Genomic DNA, 22123 nt, shown 5'->3' with positions numbered 1-22123 from the left:
AGCTATGTGTTTCAGCCTGTGGAGGTCCAGCAGGATGATGAGTGTCTTTGCTCAATTGACGTTGCTTTGTGTATTTGCACTCGTTTAGCGCCTCCCAACCTGTACGCATGCAGTGAGCCCAGACATCTCAGCTCTCCGGAGAGCTCAGGAAAGCATCATGCAGGCCCCTTCCATGGTTGGAATCACTGGAAAGGTTATATATACGCTCAGCTAAAGACTGGCTCGGTTTGATCCTCGGCAAGGCGCCGAAAACTAGGACAGAGCAAGTGTCAGGTGCCGCCTAGGGGAGGGTGGGCCTCCGGGGCAGCTCCGGGGGAGCGCCGGGGGAAGCGGCGAGGTCCACTCGAGACAGAATATCAATTCCGTGGCGAAGCATTTCACAAAGCTGGAGTCTCCACACCGTAGAAAAGGGGGTAGATTCGAATGATAGGCATGATTTGCCTCTAGCTTTGTAGAACTTGTTATCTCGAATACTCTGTCCGAACCCAGCTCTCTGACATCAGGCCCACTATCAATTTTTCACGGTCAAAACACATCGTTACTGACGCGGTTTCGCTACGACTCAGAAAATTTTCCCTAGAGTTTGAAGCAGACTGATGGTTATTATTATCAAAATCAAGATCGAATCTTCCCGAAGTCAGTTTAATGGTCGATTAGGGATAGGTTAGAAAATGACAGAAATCGCCGCCGGGCAGTCACTTTAACACGGTGACTTATTCGTATTTGAGGGGAAAACATGGTTCTTTTTGAGTTGATGCAACGCAGGCTCCTCGCGTGTAGAAATAAATGTGTCTGTCTTTAGAAAACACGTAAGTGGAGTTTGTCTGATATCTATTCTGAATGATTCTGTTTAGGCTTAATCAGGCCCCGATCACTTAGCATGAAAATCATGGCCATCTGAAAATGCAAAGCTCTTTCTCGGATTACGACGTACTCATTCCTTTCGGCTCATTTGCTCAAACAATTGGCCGATTCTGTGTTCGAATGGAGCAAGTGGGTGCTCCTCGCCGATTCCTAGATCGGTCAACTTGTATCGGGGGTTGGTCGTATGCATCGCCATATAGCCCCTGACACTATCGTTCCAGGACTGTTCGTATATGCCTCTTCCTTTGAGGATCTTCTCAACCCGCCTTGCTGATGCTATTGACTCTCGGTTTACTTCCGCTACCACAGTCAGCACTGGCTTGCCAGTACACGTGGCGCGGTTATGAACATAGTTTCTCGTGTCTCCGCTTAGCTCTTCCTTGTAGAAACTGGAGAACGTCAGCAGCTTGCTCGGACTAATAGCGCACCTTACTTACGACAAGACGTCGTTAGATATATTAATAAAATTAGCCATGTCTGGGATTGCCTCTAGAAAGGCTCCGACATCCGGGTATAGCGCTTTGGGATAGCAGAACACAGCATAGGCCTGGTCCATGCCCGACATGTCTCGATAAAAGTCTGGGAACTTTTGCCCTGCTCGCGTGACAGACATGTGTTGGAAACCGCTGTGTCGTTCCAATAAATTACTCGTCAGGAATTTGAGCACCGAGATCTGGAGCATGTTCGCTAAGACGGTGTCGAAGTGGTCGCGGGCTTCGCGAAGAAGTCCGGCAATTCCCTCAAGTAAGTAGTTTGGCTGGGGCTCGCCTCGGAACAATCTTTCATGAAAAAGGAGCGCCTCCTCCACCATCTGGTTGTTTTGCCCTACGATATCGTCGTACTGAACGACAAGCCAGGTGAAGAGTCCGACGTATCCCTGGACTTCAACCGGATGCCTGGGATGGGCGAGCTGACTGATGTTAGAATCACATTGCAAAGAATAACACTGGAACTCAACAAACCAATCCTTCAGCATAACCCAGACGAAACCCCTTCGCAGAGATGTGAGTATCAAGAGGAACTCCAATCTTCACAGCCCTATTGTACATGTACGCCAAGAGTACCTCAACAGCTTCACCTTCCAGCTGTGGGGCACCCGGATAGTTTAACTGTTCTAGCATTTGAGAACAAATGGGGGCAACAAGGGCAGCCAAGCGCTTTGGCTGGTCAGCGAGGTCATCTTCTTGTCTGACGTGTTTTTGGAAGACCCTATTCAAGGGACTGGAGAGCTGTCGCCACATGGCCCGGGCACCGGCCTGTGTACAAGACATTATGAATGAAAAGTAGTTGACCTTATGGATGAGAGTGATGTGAGAAAGAGAGAGAGAAGTGGGGAGTTAGAGCTAGTTCGTCTATAAGAAGAGCGTTGATCTGTGTGACATTGATGTTGTTTGACGGAGGAATGTTGGCTTTATATGAGAAAGCCGATGTAGATGCTAACGGGCACTTCTATCTATTCCAATATGCTGGAAACCTTGTCGATGGACGTCTTAACATGTCTACATATCGTGCAACTTCTGCTCAAGATCCCGCCCCTCTAGGTCAGGGAGGTTTAGCGGTTCCTCGTTTCCTGATATTGTCTGGTCTAGCGACAATCGCGAAACCTTTCCAATTCGGTATGGAAATGCCGCCTAGTCACACGTAGTCACCCTGCACCTGCGTGTTCTAACATGGTCTAAGTCAAGGAAAGCAGTGACTTCACCTCCGGTTAAGTCACCTAGCTGCACCTGTAGAAGCAACCATCCAGATCTAGCATGTGACAAAAATGGAGCAAAAGATACTTAAATGATGTTTCGATCATCTGAAATTTGGAAATAAAACTGTTAATAATTGCAGCTATTCTCTATAGTTAGATGTAATAATATTTGATAGCCGCGATTTTGTTGATTCTGGTGAAGAATTGGGGATGGGGGGGAGGGGGCATCTAACCCCCTGGACCGTAATTGCATGGCCTGACTATTCCTTTCAAAAAAGCTATCATGCCTTCATTGATGACGGAGCGAAACGTAGCTTTTCATCGACAGATGCAGTCACGGAACTAGATTCTGCATTACTCCTCTAGCAAACCATTAAAGTTGCATTGGAGCACCCTGTCTTCAACACGCCACGATTAGGGTTCTGGGGTCGCAGTGTATAGGACCTTGAAGGGGCAAGATGAGGATCCATCGGCATGTTACAGGAAGTAGACGCCGTAGTCAACAGCCCACGCGTGCAGATAACCGACATATACGAGTAGTTACCGCGATAGCGTAATTGGGCGAGTCTTCGTCATAGATAGTAGAGTTTGTCACCTCTGTATAGAGTTACTTCTGATGTCGACAGGATCATCGTCAACGGCCGCTCAGTTACTATCACGACGTACGTCTTGCTAGCCCCGAAGCATGTTCGTGCCGTCTTTTATCTGACTATCTCGCAGCGCTATTAGCATATACCAGTTAGATAGCCTTATAGAGTACCATAGCTTCCGTCTCGCCTAACTCTTCTTAAGGTTTCGGAGGCGCTCTACGGTATCCACGATCTCCTCAGAATAGAAAAAGGGCCCACCGCGGGATTACAGTAACCACGTCAGCAACAAGGTACATCATTGCTGGCCCGCGGAAAAATCGCGGTCGAATTGAGTTTGTGCGAGGTTCGTTCTCACGCCCGTGAACGCACTGGCGGAGTTCAATGTTCACGTTGTGGTATCTGGCTAGGCTGAAGATGCCATCCATGCGATATTATGCGTCACTATACGAAATAATCTTGGGCCGACTCGCTCGGCTCTCATTTAGCTCTTCTCAATCACGAGGAAGTGTGTTGCGCCGGGGAAGCGCTCCGGCATATTATCTACCGCCCTTATTCCGTCCGGGGTGTGCCAAATCATAACTGGTACAACAAATCACAACATCGGCAGCCCTAGGCTTGTGAGGCCCGCAGAGGCTACCAGGCTCGCACTAGGTAGGAGAACAAATAGCGTCAGTTTTAGTAACAGATGTAGGCGGCACAGACCAGTCTTCTATGATTTGAATAGCTCGCTAGCCACCATTACAAAGCGGCCGCCGTTACCAAGGTTAGAACTATTAAGTCTGGCGTTAGCGGGGTTCCTAAGCCTGAATAAACGGGCGCTTCTACCAAAATAGGCTAGGAAGAAAGCCAGTACTCTCTAACGGGCGTAAAGGGCTCCAACGACAGTCTTAACAGAAATAAGCAAGCGTCGAGGTACAGCAACGGCCAGTGATGCGACCCACGGCAGCGCACTCCTCTTCTAACAGCGGGCGGGAATCGAGGCGACGTACCCTGCTTCTAAAGGCGATAACATAGGTGAATATGATTAGCTCGCCCTATACGTTGATATTTTTAACTTTATGTCTGAGAAGAAGTATCGTGAGAGTTAGCAACAGAGTGACTAGGGCTAAGTACTTGTACAGTGTAGGCCGAGATGCATAAGTAACCGTAACCTAGTCCGCATCGGAGGGCACCGGAGCCGGCGCAACGCCTACACCTTTCGTCAACCTACCCAGTACCCTTTCTTAAACCCGTTCCGAACCTAGTATTCTCGGACGATAGGAATTCGCTTAAATAATACGATTGAAATCTTTCAAATAAGGGCATTAAGCTATAGCTTATAGTTTAAACAGCTATTATACAACTGGCCTATCTTCGAGCTTCGACCCATGGCCATCCACAACTATGATCAGCGATGTAACATTTTAACAGCGTCTGCAAACATCTTCGTCTAGACTTGAACGCTCACAAGGCGTCTTTAATGCTGGCGTGGGCGGCGGCGACAAGTTCGAAAACGTCATCTACCGACTTACCGGCTCATCAGACCCCTCGAAGTCTCTTGACGGGCTGCTGAATGCACTTCAAAGACGCGATGTCAAATTATGGGTCTTGCATGTAGGCACAAACAATCTGCACCCCAGGCGCGGAATGAGAGAATCTGACTTGGCTCTACTTCGGTTGATTGTGGAGGCTCTGCTCAAAATGAATGGCAAAGTACTTCTCATTGGGCTCTTTAGGAGGAAGGATATTAGGGAAGAGCTGATTGTGAAAGCGAATGAGAGCTATGTTGAGCTTATTCGACAATTTCAAGAGGATGAAGTTAACCAAATAGAGTTCTTAGAGCCGCCCTTGGTTGATATGGAGGAGTGTCTGGTAGACCATGTTCATCTGAACGAGAGGGGGTATCAAGTCTGGGCCGAAGTTCTGTCCAAAGCAGTCTAGAACGCCATGCAATGATGAGCTTCGGACTGCAAACTTTCGATTAGCTACGCCATTGCAGGCGTGATAATACTGTTTGTGGCAAAATATCTGTACCATTAGCTTTCGTAGAACCGTGAGTAGCATTAGGCTAGGGCCCAAAGAGGTTCTTGAATATGAACACTTTTGAAAAGATCCACCCTTTCGACCATGATATCGAACCAGTCTTCCTATGGAGCTTCGGAGATAGTTGCACAATTGAGGGTAAGACCAGAGCCTTTCCTCCTGCATTTTCTGTCCTCCAGCACTGCGATACCCTATCAAGTTTGTTTCTCGTTGCCTGAGACAATTGAACACTAGACACTCCAGATCGTTTCATGGACAGATTCATGAATACTCGCATCAAGTTCAGAAACAATAACATCATATTAAAGAAGTCGCTTAGCATATCCAAGCCAATGTTGTGTCTCAAGAAGATCTTTGCTAGACCTGAACACGATGACTCATTGAATGAGAAGATGCCAACCACCTACGACATCAAAATAGCTGTAGCAGCTTATAGCATCCAGCGTCGCGTGCTGGAAACGCTCCATCGCGCGCTCTTGGCTGAGCTTAGACAAGCTCACGACACCGAACTCGAGACTTTCCAACATGATCTCATAGATAATCTCAGGCTCCAAGCAGCCATATCACACACTACACGCAATTTATTCAGCAAACTTTCATCAACCAGCAGCAGTGAGGAGCCTGTCACACCAGACGAGCGAAACCTCCCCGCCAGCGGACGCATTCGCCGGCGAATGGAGGTTACCAAGGTCCAGCTACTTCAAGCCGAAGAGAGAAGAGCGGCAGGAAAACATCTCAAGGATGAAATTCATGGACTAAGGAAAGAACACGGAGATATAGTCATTCCGGAGAGAAATGGGGGTATTACAGAAGCCGACTGTCTCAGCGAGATTAACACGATTCTGTTTGACTGGGATCTCACCAATGTCAAGTCCGAGGGAGGAACTCATCCATGGGAGGACGACCTGGAGAGCATGGTCTCATATTACGTTCAGCGCAAACAAGAGGAGAGGAAACGGCGTCGAGAGGATCGTTCGGTGTCTTAGACCGAACCCGGAAGTCTATCGGCAAGCACTCGGCCGAGAAGGCTCTACACCACACCGGAGCTGACAGTAGCATTAATGACAGTACGTCTGAATCAATTACATGAGATGTTGTCATCAATGATCTCGCCTTTACGAATCCTGATGCCTTATCGAACCAAGGGTCGTCCCAAGCCATGCCTGAATCGTGTGCCACCTCGAACGCGTGAAGTCGGAATAAGCGTTCATCTCAGAGCTCTTCTGACACGTCTCAGTCATTGCCATCTTTAACCGGACTCTTAACGTCTGGCTCGCCAAGTGAATGGTTCCCAAAATGTCTGATGTGCGTGTTCCAAGAGTGTGGGTGACCTCGAGGACGTCAGCCAGGGTGTGCTTGATCCACTCGAAAGGACGGTCTCGACCTGAGCGAGATACTCAACGGCCATCGTGCAGTCAGTGAATGAACTTATTCAGAGTTTCGGGACGAATGCTATTTCTGGCAGGCCGAGGCTACAAATCCCTTGATATTCAGGGGCCCGAGGCATGACCCGATCTGTCCAATCTTTCCGGACGAGAGAGCTTGGGTGCCAAGGGATTCCTCAGCAACCACCCAACCTGGCATCCCTTCACTACGTAATTCACTATGTGAGAGTCTTGTAGGCGTGGAGCAGCCCTCTGGTCCCATGGTCTCATCAACAATGGGAAGTCCCACGCGTTGTAAAAGCTTGAATGAACCTCAGGAACCTGTGCAATACCATCCCTCGGACAGGAATCCCGCCATTGACCGTCCGGAAGACAATGGTTTAGGTTTCGGCGCTTTGACCACGTCATCAAACACGATTCAGTCCTGTTGCAAAGCTTCCGGGTTCAATGGGCGCCAGCTGGGATACGTTCAAGGCGTGAGAAATTCCCAAATGACTCGACGCCACCACCATCACCTCCGTTTGCCTGGCTAACGCTGTCGTCACTGTCCAGCCACCCAGTCTCCCAGTTACGGATTCCCTCCTACGTTGCGTGTTGGAGCCATTTGCTGAAAGTTAAAATCCTCGAGAGGTGGCCCCCGCACGCCCGGTGCCTCGGATCAGGGAACAGCTAGCCTCGATAGACGCCAGGCCGCGCCCTAATTAGCTGTCTCTCCTTTATGCTCAGCCAACGACCAGCAAGCGATCGCCTGTTCAAAAAGGTGAACGAAGCCGCGTTCCCGAAGGACCGAAGAAGCCGTCGCCGTCGTCGGTATCCCACGAGCTCCCACTCATCAAACCAATGTCAGATTGAGCTCACTGCAGAGCTGGCTTAACGTTCCATCTTTTCGCAGAAGTGGTGGGGGGGTCGGGATCACACCAGGGGTTCATCGCCCACAGAGGACCGGAGCCGACGGATACGATGGGATGTCGCCCGTCAGCGAGCTGCTTCGCCTGCAAGGCGCGCAAAGTCAAAGTACTCAGACTCCGAACGCCTACTGCCGACTCTTGAGCCGGTTCTTTGAAGTGAATTGAATCTAACGCGAGCTGCCAGTGCGATCTCCGAAAGCCCTCATGTAACCGCTGTACGAGTCTCGGGAGGGCGTGTCCGGGTTACGCGGATCCGTGGGCCGTTGTGCATCGCCAGCAGAACGCATCGGCGGCTCACCAGGTCCAGGTTAGGGTCGCCAAACGACTGAAGGAAAGAGGCGCATTTGACCCAGCGTCATCAATTCTGGAAGTCGACGAAGAGGGAACCTCTCCGGACTCAGTAGAGGAAGAGGAAATTCAGAGGAGGCTGCGGACCGTACCGAAAGCCTTTCAAGTCGATTCCGAGCTCATCTCACTTAACCACTTTTACTCCAACTATGCATCCGGAGGCGAGGTCGCTATGTTCAACCTCTTCCCCAGCATGAAGTCGTCGGCTGCCTCATCGCCTGTTTTGCAGGAGGCTCTCAAAGCCACGGCATTAGCCAGCTCCTCTTTACAGATGTGCCAGGCAGGCTTGATGGCTCAAGCGCGGCAACACTATGGCAAGGCGATTAGCAAGATTGGAGGCGCACTGAAGGATAACTCGACAGCGCAAGACGACTCGGTTGTTGTCGCATTACTCACTCTCGGCCTCTTCGAGGTAAGTAAACTGAGGGAGGCTGGTGAAGGAGACGTACACCGAGGAGGATGAATCTTTCGACGTGAGACCCTAACATACTTCAAGGCAATAGTACCGGATACATCACCAAGGAAGATAACATCGCATTGTCGAGGTTCTCTCGCACTCTTGAGGTATCGAGCAGAACAGGGTGTTGCCACATCACTCGATAAGGGCCTACTTGCGTTTGTGGTTCACCTGGGGGTAAGTATTCTTGTAATGACAAGCTAGTCACGGCCGGTCACTAATCTACCTCAGATGCTCGAAATATTCATCGGCCAGGAAGGTCGATCACCAGTTCTAGTCGGCTTGAAACAAGCAGCATGGGCGAAAGACGGCATGGTTGAACCGCTGCTCGTTCGAGCTATCGACTACAAACACATGATCCAGCACGTGCTATCATCGGCAGATATCGAACGAGCATCCGTCGGCCACGTAACAGAGATCTTCCAGATAGGTATCGACATCATACGCGACATAGAAGCAGCCGCGAACTACAGAATCTTATCCCCTGGGCCCCGGAATAAACCCGGACCTGACGGCGCTGTCGACGAAGACCTGAACTCTTTCAACCACTTGTTGGGCCGTAAATCGGACGCAAGCGATGCGATAGCGAAAGGTCTTTACCTCACCATCAGACTACACCTCATCGAGTACATTCTAAGCTTATCAATTGCTCTTGGAGAACCGACGCGTGAAGAGTTGAAGACGCTCGTCAACCTCCCTCATGGACTGACGGCGATGGAGCAAGTTTGCGAGCAAATCCGTATTGTATTCGGATTCGATGGCAGAGATTCAGCCTGTACCATACAGGGCGTTGGATTCAATGCTTGGTGTATGTTCTGGCCTATGATAGCCGTGCTCAAGTCGGCTTTTGCCGACAAAGACACGAAGATGTGGATCATGGACAAGTGTATGGCGGTAAGCCAGGCGTCAGGCTTTGGGATGGCGATGTACCAACAGGGTTGGTTCGAAACAGATGGTGCCAAGGATTAGACGGCCATCGCAGAGCAGGATTTGGTGTTATGATTCCCATCGAAACGGCGTTGGAGTCTGTATGTATGGAGACCACATCATCCACGCACCTAGGCATCTCAACTTCTACACGTGCGGGAGCTTGATTGAACGAAGAAAACACGAGTACACAATAATGAGCAACGATGTTTTCCACATACGTTCTATACACCCTTGGACACTACATAACACCCATTCTACACGCTGTACACGATTTCGGGAGGTCTCTTATAAACGATGTACCACAGATGAGCGATCCTCTGAAAGGTAGATGGTCCAACTTCACTCACTACCAGCCTCATCCAGCCGACGTTCTCCTCGGTGCATCCCTCGAAGGCTGGGAAGCTGAAGTGTTCTTCGATGACACGTATATTCTCTCCGTGGTAATCCTCGAGACGCGCGGGATGCCAGTCGGCGTTCACCAGGTTGATGCGTCCACGGACGTAGAGATTGGCTTCGGCCGGCGGCAGCTCCTTGTACACGACGCTGCGCAATGATACTTTGTCGACTTGCACGAAATATTCATTATGCATCGTTATGTCAGAATTAGTCTCTAAGCTGGGAGAGCTGGACTCTCGGGGCGGTTTCTCTGATGAACTCCCTGCCTGTGCTGGTTGCTTTACCCATTCACAGAAATGAGAGCGCAACGTAGCCGTGGAAGCGCCATCAAATCGTTTTTTGTCCTCTAAGAACGTCCACTTCATCTTGTCAAGAATTCCCGGATACTCGTAGTACTCGCTGCCCTGTCGGGATGTATCGTTGATGATGTCTTTGAAGCGAGCCCAAGCGTCATCATCGTTGTATGTACACCTGTAGAACACTCAGCCCCATTTGTCAAAGTCCTGGGTCTCGTCCCTTAGTAGCTCAGACTCGTAGAGCATGTCCATCCTGGGCTTAGAACCTTTCGCGTCGTTTGCTACGTAGCGGTAGCCGCCGAGGGCTGGCGAGAGACGACGAACAGGTAGAAATCGTCGATGCGAATGAGACACTCTATTGAGCGAGCGAGCTGTGATCGTACATTGGCAGCATAGAGTATTCAGATTTAGAAAGAGCCTGGAAAGAAAGCTCATCTTGCGAGCGTCTTCATGAGCATGAGGAAGTTGAGAATGAGATTGAGGTGTATTGTCAGGTTCCCCCCCTCGACCTAAGCCCCCTGAGACGTGGGGAAGCGGCGTTTGAATGAACTCGTCGCCTTGGCGCCGACCCCTGTCATTTGTGAACCGTTCTTTGAAGATGGTTCTGCTACCGGAGCGTGCTCATCGCTACCTAGCACACAAGACTGGATGACGTTGCGATTGTTGTAAGGAATTCGCGAAGCTCTTCACAGCTTTCTTACCAGTACACCTTCCCGGGCGGGCGTTGGTAGAAAACATACCAAGTGCTGGCATCGCCGCCGATACTGCCAAGCCATACCTCATACCAGTCGGAACCCATCGTCTCAGTAGACACCTTGATCCATCCGACGTTCTCCTCTCCGCACCCCTCGATAGGCTCATGAGCGGTCTCGAAAGCATCGATCTCGTCTTGCTCTGTATGTCGTAGCACTCCGGCCCATTCTCTTATCGGTTTCCAGTAGGCGTCGATGAAGTTGATGTGGCTCTCGCAGTCAAGATCGTAGTCAGGCGGTTGAGGCGCCTCGAACACGATACTCCGGAGGGACTCCAGGTCTACCTGGAAGAAGTACACATATCGAGGGACGCCACAACCTTGTATCCAATATCCTAGGTCTCCGCTCACATCTTGGGTTCTTGGGTTCTCCGATTGAAATGCGTCCAGGGACCAAGTGCGAAAATGCGATCGGAGCTGATGCTTTGAGGCCCCATCAAACAAGAATTTGTCGTCAAAAAAAGTCAACTCCAGGTTCTTTGCAATGCCTGGTGCATCCGAGTCTGCAATGTTGCGGCGCGTACGGTAGGTGATGATCTCTTTGCAACGTTCCCAAGCTTCATCGTCACCATATGTGGTGCGGTATATCACCCAGCCCCATTTGTCAATGTCGCAATTGCGCAGATGGCTCGCTATTGTTTCCTGGGAGGTTGGCAATACCCTGGCAGTCGAGGACTCGGAGAATACCCGCCGCTGTGGTGCTCTTGATGGATCGGCATGGGCAGCAATGCCGTCTTTGAAGATAGTTCTGATTCTTTGCTGACCTCGATGCTGGAGCGAGGAATACTGATAACACTGGCGACTGATCCCCCACCTCCCGAAGTTGAGTCGAACCAAGGACTGCATGGAGGATTACAGGGGATTATGAACATGTAGTTTGCAAGATGGCTCTAGCGCGTAGTGCATCGGGCGGAGTGAGCTCAGTGCCGCCCGGCCTTCGCGTCACCGGCTTGCCGGATCATCTGCAAGCGCCTCGTGGAAAGTCAAGGATTGGTCGGACGCCTTGTCTCATTCCACCTGATTGTAACTACTGCCAATGGCGCGGCCGACTCACAGGCACCTGGATCAAAAGAGTCAATCAATAGTGGAACATGGCGCTGATGTAGTTATGGCCATGGGAGCAACTTGGTCTTCATATTCTCACCCTCATCCTCTTTTCGCCTCGTTTTGCCCTCCAGTAATTAGACGACCTGATGATCTCCTCGCAGCCTTCAAGGATCCACCGCCACTTCTCGACAAAGTCCTCTGTGACCTCCCAGCTATTGGGATCCCATGGTTCTCCCCACAGAATCATGCCTCCTTTTCCAGATGGCGCATCTCCGTCGCCCACCATGTCTAGACACAGCGCCTCGTCGTCCCAGTCATCCCCAGCCTTGATCAAGTTATCCCGCATCCTCGGTAGGGGCAAAAAGTCAAGCCAGGGGTGGTGTATAGTTGTCAGCTGCGTGTCCGTCGGCTTCAAAAAGTACGGGACATTCCAAGCGGTGTTGGCATTGTACATAGGGTCGCTTCCAAAGGGAGACACGCAGTCATCGTCGCAGATCATGGGCATAGTGATACCCAACGTTCTCATGTTCTCCATCAAGCCGCGGAACAAATTGAATTGCACAAGCGGTATTAGTGAATCCGACATTGGATCCGGGTTCGGCCTCCTTCTACTCTCATGCGCGTGCTGTAGGAACAGCTGATATATGTCGTCCAAGTCCTCGTCTCGAATGTCTGCAATTTGTCGTTGCCGTCCGATGTACTTCAAGGCCATCAGCGTCGTATACTTGGCGCTTCTCTGCGAGCTCGTTTTCGACTTGCATAGGCCCTGCCGAGACATTCCCACCGTCACGTAGGTCGTCGTGCCATTATCATTGGCCACGGAGGCGGCTGGTAATGCTGCTGCCCACTTCGAGCTTGCTACGATGGAGGATGGCGGCGACAGGCTGCTGCTGGACGAGGGTTGGGACGAGGGTTTCCTTTCGTCCGTACCGGACTGTCGGGTCGTCGCCTGGCGCTGCTGTTGCTTTTCAGCTTTTCTTCGTTGTCCTGTCGCGAAAGTAGACGAGTAAGCACATGTCACTGGACGAGATGTGGTCGAAAATTCCATCAAATGATGGGCAATCAAAGGCGGGCGTAAGCAGGTTGCATGAGGTGGGTGCGCGGCTTACTCCACGTTCGCTGATTGAGCCTGTTCTGGATCTTCCGTCTCTCCGCAGGGCTCGTCTTGCCCTTCCAGTTGTCCTCGCTAGACACCACTGTTCGTATTGCAGGCTGAACTAGGCTTGAGATATGTGGTAATGTCGTCGTTTCGGCCATTTTGATCTACTTCAAGTGCTTCTGGCTGTGATGTTCCTTTCGTGATGGAGAATTTCTGACGGAATGGGCAGAGAAGGGACACACTGAAGGGAGTGCAAGCGTGGAGCGTCTGCGGGGACCTAGGTTCTGGCGTTAGCTCCCGAACAAAGGGAACATCTTTTGGGTATAGACATAAATCTAAGGAAGATCGGGACTAGTTCGAGTCGGGTGAATACCTAGTGCTGCTGCTCGTACTAGTGACGTCAAATTGAGTATGGATCTTGAGGATTGTTGCACCCAGCAATGTTCTCCCGGGACATGACTCGCCAAATTTGGCCCGTTCTTCATTTTGTGATGCATGTAGGAGGTTTATACAGATGCTAACAAAGGATGACATCCAATCTGTGTCTGCATTCTGTTACAATGAGCATGGGCATGCACGATATCTTTGCAATATGGCGAACTATCCCCGTTGCTGACTTGAGAGCATCTCACTGCGAAATATGTGTATTAGTGATCATTCGATTAGTGTGACCAGCACACCTGGAATCATGGGTCTTTTGTGTGATAGCGGTTCCTCCTCGGCTCACCCGGTGGTTTTGGTTCAGAAGCTAGAGCAGAAAGAGTCAGTATGGGAAACAAGAAGGCTGCATCCTGTGCTTTCTTTTGCTTCCTTGGGATGTGTCTTTCATCCGAGTCTTAACCAATAAAGGCCAATTTGAGGAACACTAGCTGATCTGCGGTGATGCCAGCAAGGGTCTTCTGATGGCGCTAACGAGCAGCTGAATCCAGGGGTTGAAATGAACGGCGCGCCGATCTTCTCGCACTCTCAGAGAAAATTACTGCATAATTTCAATACGCTGCACAAGATCTTGATACATGTACATCGTGGCTGCCTGGAGGATCTGAAAGCAACGAAATGGTATTGACCCTTATTTTCCGCTGAAAACATCCTCGAGAAACCCTTGTATCAACTTTGTGCTTTTGGCGTCATCGGGCGGCATGATAGCGCTCGCGTAGAAGCCGCCTATTCCCTTCTCGCGGTTCACAAACCAGACCAGGTTCGGAATTCCTGTCATGACGAGTGTCCCGCCGGGCAGGATCCTAGTGTCATCCTTGATGAAGTAAGCTCCTGGAGCTTGACCAACCTTTGAAGGATCATACTCCTCTCCAGTCAGCCGGCCGTACATCATCTTGAACTTTGTTAGTATCTCATCTCGACGTGATGATTTCATGGCAGACTTACTGCACCATAAGCGAGCATCCCAGCGGATGACGAGTCGGCGTTGAACTGTGGCGAGAACAACTCCTTCAAAGACTCTTCGCCGAGAATCATCGGCTTAGTTTGAAGAAGGTCAGTTGTCAACTTGGTGATGTCAGGTACACTCGAGACGAGGCCCATAGCTCCACTGTCGTCCTCCGTGACAGCGGGGTAAGGGCCTTCCATGGGCACGAGTGTGCCATCCGAGATTCTCGTACTCGTCTCAACCAGTCTCTCCTTGATTGTAGAATCTCTGTCAGGATGGAATGTTGTACTGGTCATTTCCAGAGGCTCGAAGATGTTGGTCTTCATGTATTCGCCGAGCTTCATCTTGTTCAGTCTCTCGACTAGGATCCCGGCCCACTCGACGCCTCCTCCATAAGCCCAACCATGGCCTGGCTCGAAGAGGAGAGGGATAGTGTATGCCTTCTTTGAGTCTCCCGAAAAGGCTTGCGGATGTTCTCCACGAGACATCCGCCAGGCCTGAAGCCTCGGATCAAAGACGTCCACACCAATGCCACTGGTATGAGAAAGCAGATGGCGAAGAGTGATCTTCTCCTTGTGTGGGTGAAGTGTCACGTTGCCCGCTTGATCATGGCCAAGGACTTGAAAGTCTTCGAGTTCAGGAAGAACATCGTAAACCTCGTCGTCTAGTTTGATCTGGCCTCGCTCCACGCACTGCAAAGCAGCAATCGCTGTAATTGTTTTCGTGATCGAATAGATCCAGAATACACTATCCTTTCCGATTTTGTCGGACTTGATGGTGCTGCTTCGGCCAAAATAATCCTCGATGAGTTGATGCCCTTAGCGAATGTTAGCAATCTCCTCACATCGATTGGTCCTGAAAGCCTGGACTCTGGAAACCACCATATCGCACGAAGACTCACCTGATGAATCGGTCGCGAACACGGCCAGGCCAGTGACACCATCAGCATCCGGACGCGTTTCTGCTACAGCCTGATTTTGAAAATATGTCGACATTTTTGTTAATAGGCTCCTCTGATGTGCTGCCGCAATGGTTCACGTTTCAACCTAACACGAGGATTTCATTCGACCCCTTAAGTGAAGCCAAGGCGATCACTGACGTTCTCTCTGCCGATGAGTATCGGCCAGCTAGGAGTCTTTAGCTGATACAGTAACATCCTGGACTCATGCGTCACATTTCTTCCTTGTCCTTGTTGGCAGAAATCCAAAGCAACACAGTCGCACGGGCCGGAAGACCGGAAGCTGGCAACACTGGTTTCCGGCCGAAATCCGAACCATGAATGACCCATGTTTCGGCTTGATTCATCGACACCAACATGAGTGCCTAGGCAACCAGACGGAAAGCATCTCATCATAAGGTAGTATTACGCAGTGGTTATGGGTTTCGGACGTTTGTTTCTTTGAACGCCGTGCAACTTCCGGCTGCGAACGTGGTCCGACTCGAAGCAGTGCTGAATGCCCCGGCCCACTCAAGATCTGACGGCCAGTAATTTAGGCGAAGGTTGAAAGCGCCTATGGTGTCTAATATATCTCCTCAAGTTTTTGAATAGGTACCTGCTCTGGAAGAAAACAAACCTGTTATATTCAAATAATTGATCATCAGACTGGACGATTCGACCATGGAAGCTATTGCAAGTCGCAAACGAATCAACCCCCCTAAAGACGCCGTCCCCAATGCGCTCGCGGGCAAGGTAGCCCTAGTGACGGGCTCTTCGTCCGGCATTGGAGCTGCCATTATTAGAGAACTCTCAGCCCGAGGGGCTTCGGTGGTCATCAACTACGGTTGGCCCGAGTTGGAACGCGCCGCGCGCGATCTTGGGGAAAGCCTGACGAGCCCTTGGATTGCCGTGGAAGCAGACATTTCGACCACGAGCGGCCCCTCTCATCTTGTGCAAGCCGCCGTCGACCAATTTGGGAAGATCGACATCATCGTCAACAACGCAGCTAAAGCAACACTTGCTAAAGTAGAAGACACAACCGTCGACTTGTGGGATGCGTCAATGTCAACCAACGTCCGCGGGCCATTCTTGGTGTGTCAGGCAGCGTTACCGCACCTCCCACCCAAGTCGGAGGGTGGCGGCGGTAGGATTATCAACATCACTTCTGCTGTATCGACGGACCCTGAGGTTCAACAATTGGCGTATGCCACCAGCAAGGGTGCGATTGCGACTCTTACCCGTTGTCTGGCAAAAGAGTTACCACCTACCCACGGATGTACGGTGAACGCAGTGTCTCCTGGTATCATCAAATCGCCACAGTTCCTTGGAGAATTGCAGAGAACTGGCGGCGCCTTTCTGACGCAGATATTCGATGCCAGGACCCCTGTGGATGGATGGATTGGGTTGCCTGAAGATGTCGCTTTTGCAGTTGCGTTTTTGGCGGAGGAGAGAGCAAGCTGGATTAATGGTGCTAGTTTGAATGTCTCTGGAGGAATGTTTCTTGATTGACCTCAACCTCTACAACTCAATCTTTAGAAGTTTACGATATTGACCAATTGCCATCTATCCAGCCTATTGATGGATGTGTGCTGTATAGCTCTGCTAGCAACTCGTTCTCCTCCAGAGTGCTCAAGTCAGGGAATGTGATCCCGCTGGCTACATGTTCCCCTGCTACCGGGATAGATAGTGCATCCTGTACCAATGATGTGAAGGGCCCTATCTCAGAAGGACCTGAAAGACCTTGAGAAACCCTATCATGGTGTGTGTGCAGCGTAGTCTTTTGCGGCGGCAAATTTGCTATTACTGGGACTGTTGGGGAAGTGACATCGATCGACCTGTTCACCTCAAAGATAGGCTTGCAGAGTTTAACGAATTCCTCGAAAAGCTTTTGGACTCCCATCAAAGCTGGATTATGGCCAGCAAACTCCTGGAGGCTTGTTGTAACCTGAGTTATCAAGCTGTAATCTTGAAGACTCGAGGTGTTGACTGTGTGGGTGAAAATTACGAAAAAGGGGTAAACGGGATATAACAAAATAAGCCTAAGCAGTCAGCTGTCAACGATTACGTCTATTCGATGGAAACTTGAACTTAGAAGATGGACTTACCACGAAACTGAAACCCGAAATAGGTGAAAATCCACCAAAGTTTTAGCGATGCTCAACATCTCAGATAGGGAACTAAGAGATGTGCGAGCGTAACTAAGCAATTGCTGGTGTAAACCAGCATCATCCATTAGGTACGGGTGGAGCTTGACAACCGATGTCATGACGGAATGATAGACAAAATCTACGCCCATCCACTCGGCCTGAAGATACTTCTCCTTGGTATGCAAGGGCTGCTTTTGACACTATCCTCAATCAGTAAAAGTTCTCTGCCTATTTCATGTGCTCGATTACCCCCACCTCTCTGATCGTTTCTTTTATTTTCCACATCTTTCCTTGCAATGTTTGGATTGTTTCAACATCTTCTCGTGCTTTCCTGTTCTTGATCTCCATGTGGTGAACAATTTCGGATTGAACCTCGGCCAATTGCAGAAAGACTTGAATGAGTGAAGTATATGGCTTCTTTGCGTCTGGTGGCACCAGTTCCGCAGGGTTCATGTCGAATTCGGGCAGAGACAGGCAGCGGTTCATGCTCAGAGCCAGCGCTCTATCAAACATGTAGCAGATCGATAAAGTATACCGAGTTTCTCGCAGCTCATGGGCAGCCATGGTCTGAGAGCTGATCCGGCGAGGTCCACCCAAGGCCATGCATACTCTCGATGCTGACGCACTCAACTGCCAACACATCTCCAATTTCCCCGAGAGGAGCATAAACATGGCCTGAAAGTCTCAGCATGAATAATTCAACAGAACGAGTCGCGCAATACTCACACCGGAAAGCAGTGCTTGAAGCAGTGGCAAGCTTGGCTGGTCCAGGACGCCTATACGGCATAAAGCTGCTTGTAAGTTCTTCTCATACTGTTGGCGCCTCTTCAGAATATGCTGGGCCATAATAGATCCTGTCGTATGATAGTTGGAGGCTCCTAGATACATCCAGACAAAGAAGTTCACAGTCACTATGTAATGAACACGCGTCGCACCATTTACAGACTTTTCAATCAGTTCAAGGGCTTGACGCTCAAGCGTTTCTTCAGAAATGACAGACCCGATGTCCATTGTAAAAGACTGGCCGACACTTTTTCGAGGACCTTGAATTCTATCAGCACTATTCGACAAGACACAAGAAAAGGAGTTTTCTAACTTGAAAGGATCAGATAAAGACTCTCGGCTGTTGGATAAGAGTTTTCGCTGAATATATCAAAGTTTTCCGAAGAATCCTCTTCGTACGCAATGACGCTTGGTTGCTGGGACGCCTGCTTTGAAAACGCCAGAGCTGCTCTGAGAACTTCTCGTTTTCCTGCATCTAGCCCTAGGCGGGACTCCAGCTCCGATCCAATGTGACTGTGAGCTTGTGCAGCAGCTGGTCCCGTTTCAGTGGTGGAGGAACAAGTTGACTTTTGCTTGCTATTTTGAGAAGCAGGTGTTTCCCCTGGCACGTTTCCCTCATCATGAAATTTTAGCTCTGAACGTTGTTCAAGAACTGAAGAGTTGCCATGCAATTGTTGGGGAGCAGCTTGTGGGCTGCGGGGCGTTATTCTTGGCGACGGAGGGTTCCTCCGAGTCGATGCGATAGCAAACGAATTATTTCTACATCATTTCCATGTGTCGATTAGTGTCGTCGAATTCAGACTCTTGTGGCCTGGTAGAAGATTGGGAAACGCACCTCACATAAGCTGCATGTCTAATTCTTCTCTTAGGCCGTCTGCGTAAACAATCCACGGAGGCCGCTCGACAATTGGCACAAGGATCCTCTCTGTCGCACTTGATCTTTTAAACGAGGTCAGTATAACATGAAGATTCAAATTATAATACTTCGATAGAGGCGCAGCAAGTGCTTACCTTCTTTTCGAAGCAAAAGTCACACTAGGCCTGGATTAGTATGCGGTACTTCTTCACTAGCAGAAAGGTGGGACTACTTACGGCACGATTCCTCGGCGCAGCATCGTTAATCGTCCCGATTTGAAAGGCCATACTTTACTATGCAGCAAGTTCATCATAACAGTGCTGACCATGGAGGTTCGCAGTTGTTCCAGTTCGGAATATTGTGTCCGAAAGGGGTGTGAACAAGGCGGAAGGATGGCGAAGGGATGAGGGTGTAGGGCAGCCTAGGCGGAAGTCAGTACCGGTGGTTGGAGCCAACACTTCAACACCCGGACGGACTTCGGACGGAGACCTCTAGCTAATTGAAGCTGTCATCGATCGGGATGGATTTGATCCGAGCGACCCATGTTGATGGGGATCTCGGGCGCGTGGGGTTCGGCCACCGATGCCGGTGGGATGAACACCATTACACATTTCCGGGTCATGCCGCACCCAGATTTTGACCACAAGCTGTGACATTATAGACAATGATTGCCAAGTACAGCTCTATTGGGGACCAGGGCAACACAAAGATCACCGGAAAGAGTCCATATGCTACTTTTTTTTACCAGGAGATATTACCCAATGCAGAGGCATACACAAAATAAGGATAAAGGTGTCTGCCGATTGCTGACTTTCTAATTTTCAAAACAGAAAGTAACTAGCATACCGATATCAAGGAAGGTTGATCGTCTGTCTCTGATCCGGCGAATTCACGTAAACTTCCTTGTTCTACTGTCTCACATGACCATTTTCGTCAATGTCCTCACGCAGAATCTTCTTCATGAGCACTGGGTTGACGGGGTCAGGGAAAACCTGCTCGTATGTCAGTCATTGCCGATGTAGTCTTGAGCAATAGAATTGCAAACCTGATTCTCAAAATGAACATGCGCGTGTCTGTCTTGGCCATCCGGGTTCTTGATATCGTAGTTCATCAGGATGAACGCGACAATTAGCTTTATCTCGATATCGGCTAAGAATCGCCCAGGACATGCCGTCTTGCCAAAACCCCAGCCCAACATATCTCTGCGAGCGCTGACATAGTGATGCTTTCCGCCATCTTTGTCATCTTCTTGACGCAATTTCAAGAATCTGAATCCGTCGAACTCAGTAGCGTCAACGAAGAACTCACTATCACGGTGGATGGCGAACGTCGGAAACTCGAGCTTTGTACCACTCGGGATGAAGGTACCGTCTGAGAGAGTAACATCTTGGGTAGCGCGTCTCTGTAAAGTTGCTAAGATATCGTTAGATCCACTCACGGCTAACAATCAATGAATAACATACTGAGGTTCGGCGAGTTCAGGCGATGAGTCTCGCGAATGAAACTGTCCAACTTGTGCATGTCCCACAAAGCAGCTTTCGAGAATTCCCCATTGAATTTGACCAAAGTATCAATCACCTCTTTCCTCAATTCTGGGATATACTCTGGATGTGCCGAAAGCTCGAAAAGCGTCTGGGTGAGCACGGCGGAGGTGGTGTGTATTCCTCCCACAGCAAGATTCAGCTGCTCCTTGAGATGCATGTCAATGACCGCGGAAGAAGCACCTGGTGCCTTGCGAGACATATGGTAAAGCACACTCGTCGGCTGACGCTCTGGAACGCCGTTCTTCTCTCGCTCATCAATTTTGCGGATAGCGTCGACAACTATAGACCTTCCGAGGTTGAGTTGCCTCTGAACCTCAGCGTATCCTGGCACAAATCGATGAACGACCGGCCTTAGCATTGGGGGCCAGAACTTCAAAGCATGCGCGTGCCTTACCCCAGCATGCAGATACTCGGTGGTCAGAGTGACCCAAGTCTCATTGTGAGGGGCATCACTGTCAATCATGACTCTTGCTGTTATTATGCCGAGCATACGAAGCATTTTCGGATAGATGTTGACCGAAGCCCATTCTATCGGTAATGAAGGTACGTTAGTCAGGTGTTGTTGTAAGTGGTAGGCTAGTTGGAGAGAATGTATACGCAACTTGCCTTCTGATTCAATGAGTGCGTTGGGGATATAACCGTCAATAAGTGAAATGAAGTCAGGAATGAACATGGCTAGAATAAGCGGAAGTTAGTTCCACATCGAAAACATCTTGAAGGGAAAACTGACGAAGATGAGGTGTGATTTCTCGCTTGAAAGTAGACAATGCGAACTGCTTCAGTCCGCCCATGTACGTGTAATCGATCAACAAATCCTAAGCTTTCTCAGTATGACAAGCCTGGCTCCATTTCTCTCCTGGTCTTACTTCGTCGAGGGAGTTTTGGAAGCTAAGTCCTGGCTCTTTCGAGATTTCGTCCACATATTGATGCGGAAAGATGAGTTTGACACCTATCCTAGTGTGTCAGCACATGTAATCAAGGAGTGTTGTGAGAATATGAAATTGCTCGTACCATCTGCTGTATCCACGCCAAAGATTCTGTCTTTGAACTAACGGAATTATTCAGTCCGGAACATCCACCACAAGGTTCGAAGCTGCATACCTTTTTGTATCCTGTCTGCACAATACCGGGAGCATTGAAGGTGTATTGGCTTTTTCGTTGTTTAGGGTCTTTGACTTCGAATCCAACCAAGGGGATTCCAGACAGCTTCGAAACTGATCGGCGATACGCGAGGGCAGCAGCAACGCCGCATAGAAGGACCCAGGCCCAAACAGTCGAGAACATGTTTAGAAGGATACGGCAGTACTGGTTTGATCGATGATTTCAAAGTTGACGAGAGTAAAAGTCCAAGTTCTACTTGCAACACTCCCTTTTGTATATCGCCCCGGACAAGACTGCCCCTTTTCATCACCATTCATTGACGACATGACTTCATCTCGAGAAGAAAAAAGCCCCTATGCCCCTCAAATTCCCATAACCCACTGTGCGTAACAGATTGCAGACATTATTAGCGATCAGTAGCTCCTCATTGGATTGGGCTTGTGGGGTCTTAGCACACACATCTCTTCTCAAGCTGCTTCATTGATCCAGAAAGCCGGCTTTCCGTTTTCGCAAAACGGCCGACATCCGACAGAGCAAGTCTCGAGATTTGAGCAATTTCAAACTCCCACCAACGTAGTCACA

General features: G+C 49.8%; 9 protein-coding genes across 9 annotated transcripts; 4 read left to right on the top strand and 5 right to left on the bottom strand.

The window, feature by feature from the left end:
• Nucleotides 1–934: 934 nt before the first annotated feature.
• CPAR01_00399 (longiborneol synthase) lies at nt 935–2135 on the bottom strand (the record flags this gene model as incomplete). The annotated part of the gene is made up of 3 exons (XM_060484691.1): nt 935–1253; nt 1302–1774; nt 1827–2135. The coding sequence occupies 3 exons, from the start codon at nt 2133–2135 to the stop codon at nt 935–937; spliced, it is 1101 nt and encodes a 366-aa protein (XP_060355548.1).
• Nucleotides 2136–4776: 2641 nt separating this feature from the next.
• CPAR01_00398 (uncharacterized protein) lies at nt 4777–5070 on the top strand (the record flags this gene model as incomplete). The annotated part of the gene is made up of 1 exon (XM_060484690.1): nt 4777–5070. One exon carries the CDS (start codon nt 4777–4779, stop codon nt 5068–5070), a length of 294 nt encoding a protein of 97 aa, XP_060355547.1.
• A 152-nt stretch (nt 5071–5222) lies between these two features.
• On the top strand, nt 5223–6158 carry CPAR01_00397 (uncharacterized protein; the record flags this gene model as incomplete). Its single annotated transcript, XM_060484689.1, has 2 exons — nt 5223–5310; nt 5416–6158. 2 exons carry the CDS (start codon nt 5223–5225, stop codon nt 6156–6158), a joined length of 831 nt encoding a protein of 276 aa, XP_060355546.1.
• Nucleotides 6159–7517: 1359 nt separating this feature from the next.
• On the top strand, nt 7518–9239 carry CPAR01_00396 (uncharacterized protein; the record flags this gene model as incomplete). The annotated part of the gene is made up of 4 exons (XM_060484688.1): nt 7518–7571; nt 7650–8225; nt 8310–8447; nt 8502–9239. 4 exons carry the CDS (start codon nt 7518–7520, stop codon nt 9237–9239), a joined length of 1506 nt encoding a protein of 501 aa, XP_060355545.1.
• Nucleotides 9240–9454: 215 nt separating this feature from the next.
• On the bottom strand, nt 9455–12947 carry CPAR01_00395 (uncharacterized protein; the record flags this gene model as incomplete). The annotated part of the gene is made up of 5 exons (XM_060484687.1): nt 9455–10067; nt 10633–11483; nt 11698–11703; nt 11788–12677; nt 12800–12947. The coding sequence occupies 5 exons, from the start codon at nt 12945–12947 to the stop codon at nt 9455–9457; spliced, it is 2508 nt and encodes an 835-aa protein (XP_060355544.1).
• Nucleotides 12948–13858: 911 nt separating this feature from the next.
• On the bottom strand, nt 13859–15168 carry CPAR01_00394 (beta-lactamase; the record flags this gene model as incomplete). The annotated part of the gene is made up of 3 exons (XM_060484686.1): nt 13859–14119; nt 14173–14990; nt 15075–15168. The coding sequence occupies 3 exons, from the start codon at nt 15166–15168 to the stop codon at nt 13859–13861; spliced, it is 1173 nt and encodes a 390-aa protein (XP_060355543.1).
• Nucleotides 15169–15791: 623 nt separating this feature from the next.
• Nucleotides 15792–16619, top strand: CPAR01_00393 (3-oxoacyl-(acyl-carrier protein) reductase; the record flags this gene model as incomplete). Its single annotated transcript, XM_060484685.1, has 1 exon — nt 15792–16619. One exon carries the CDS (start codon nt 15792–15794, stop codon nt 16617–16619), a length of 828 nt encoding a protein of 275 aa, XP_060355542.1.
• A 592-nt stretch (nt 16620–17211) lies between these two features.
• Nucleotides 17212–19224, bottom strand: CPAR01_00392 (uncharacterized protein; the record flags this gene model as incomplete). The annotated part of the gene is made up of 6 exons (XM_060484684.1): nt 17212–17457; nt 17507–17932; nt 17984–18300; nt 18354–18553; nt 19052–19075; nt 19133–19224. The coding sequence occupies 6 exons, from the start codon at nt 19222–19224 to the stop codon at nt 17212–17214; spliced, it is 1305 nt and encodes a 434-aa protein (XP_060355541.1).
• Nucleotides 19225–19804: 580 nt separating this feature from the next.
• CPAR01_00391 (uncharacterized protein) lies at nt 19805–21724 on the bottom strand (the record flags this gene model as incomplete). The annotated part of the gene is made up of 7 exons (XM_060484683.1): nt 19805–19888; nt 19942–20309; nt 20360–21115; nt 21171–21255; nt 21307–21389; nt 21452–21488; nt 21542–21724. 7 exons carry the CDS (start codon nt 21722–21724, stop codon nt 19805–19807), a joined length of 1596 nt encoding a protein of 531 aa, XP_060355540.1.
• Between the last annotated feature and the right edge of the window lie 399 nt (nt 21725–22123).

This window comes from Colletotrichum paranaense (genome assembly GCF_030867605.1).
Source record: "Colletotrichum paranaense strain IMI 384185 chromosome Unknown Scaffold_1.1, whole genome shotgun sequence".
Lineage (NCBI taxonomy): Eukaryota > Fungi > Ascomycota > Sordariomycetes > Glomerellales > Glomerellaceae > Colletotrichum > Colletotrichum paranaense.
The sequence above is the reverse complement of the archived record's forward strand: the minus strand, read 5'-3'. Positions and strand labels throughout refer to the sequence as shown.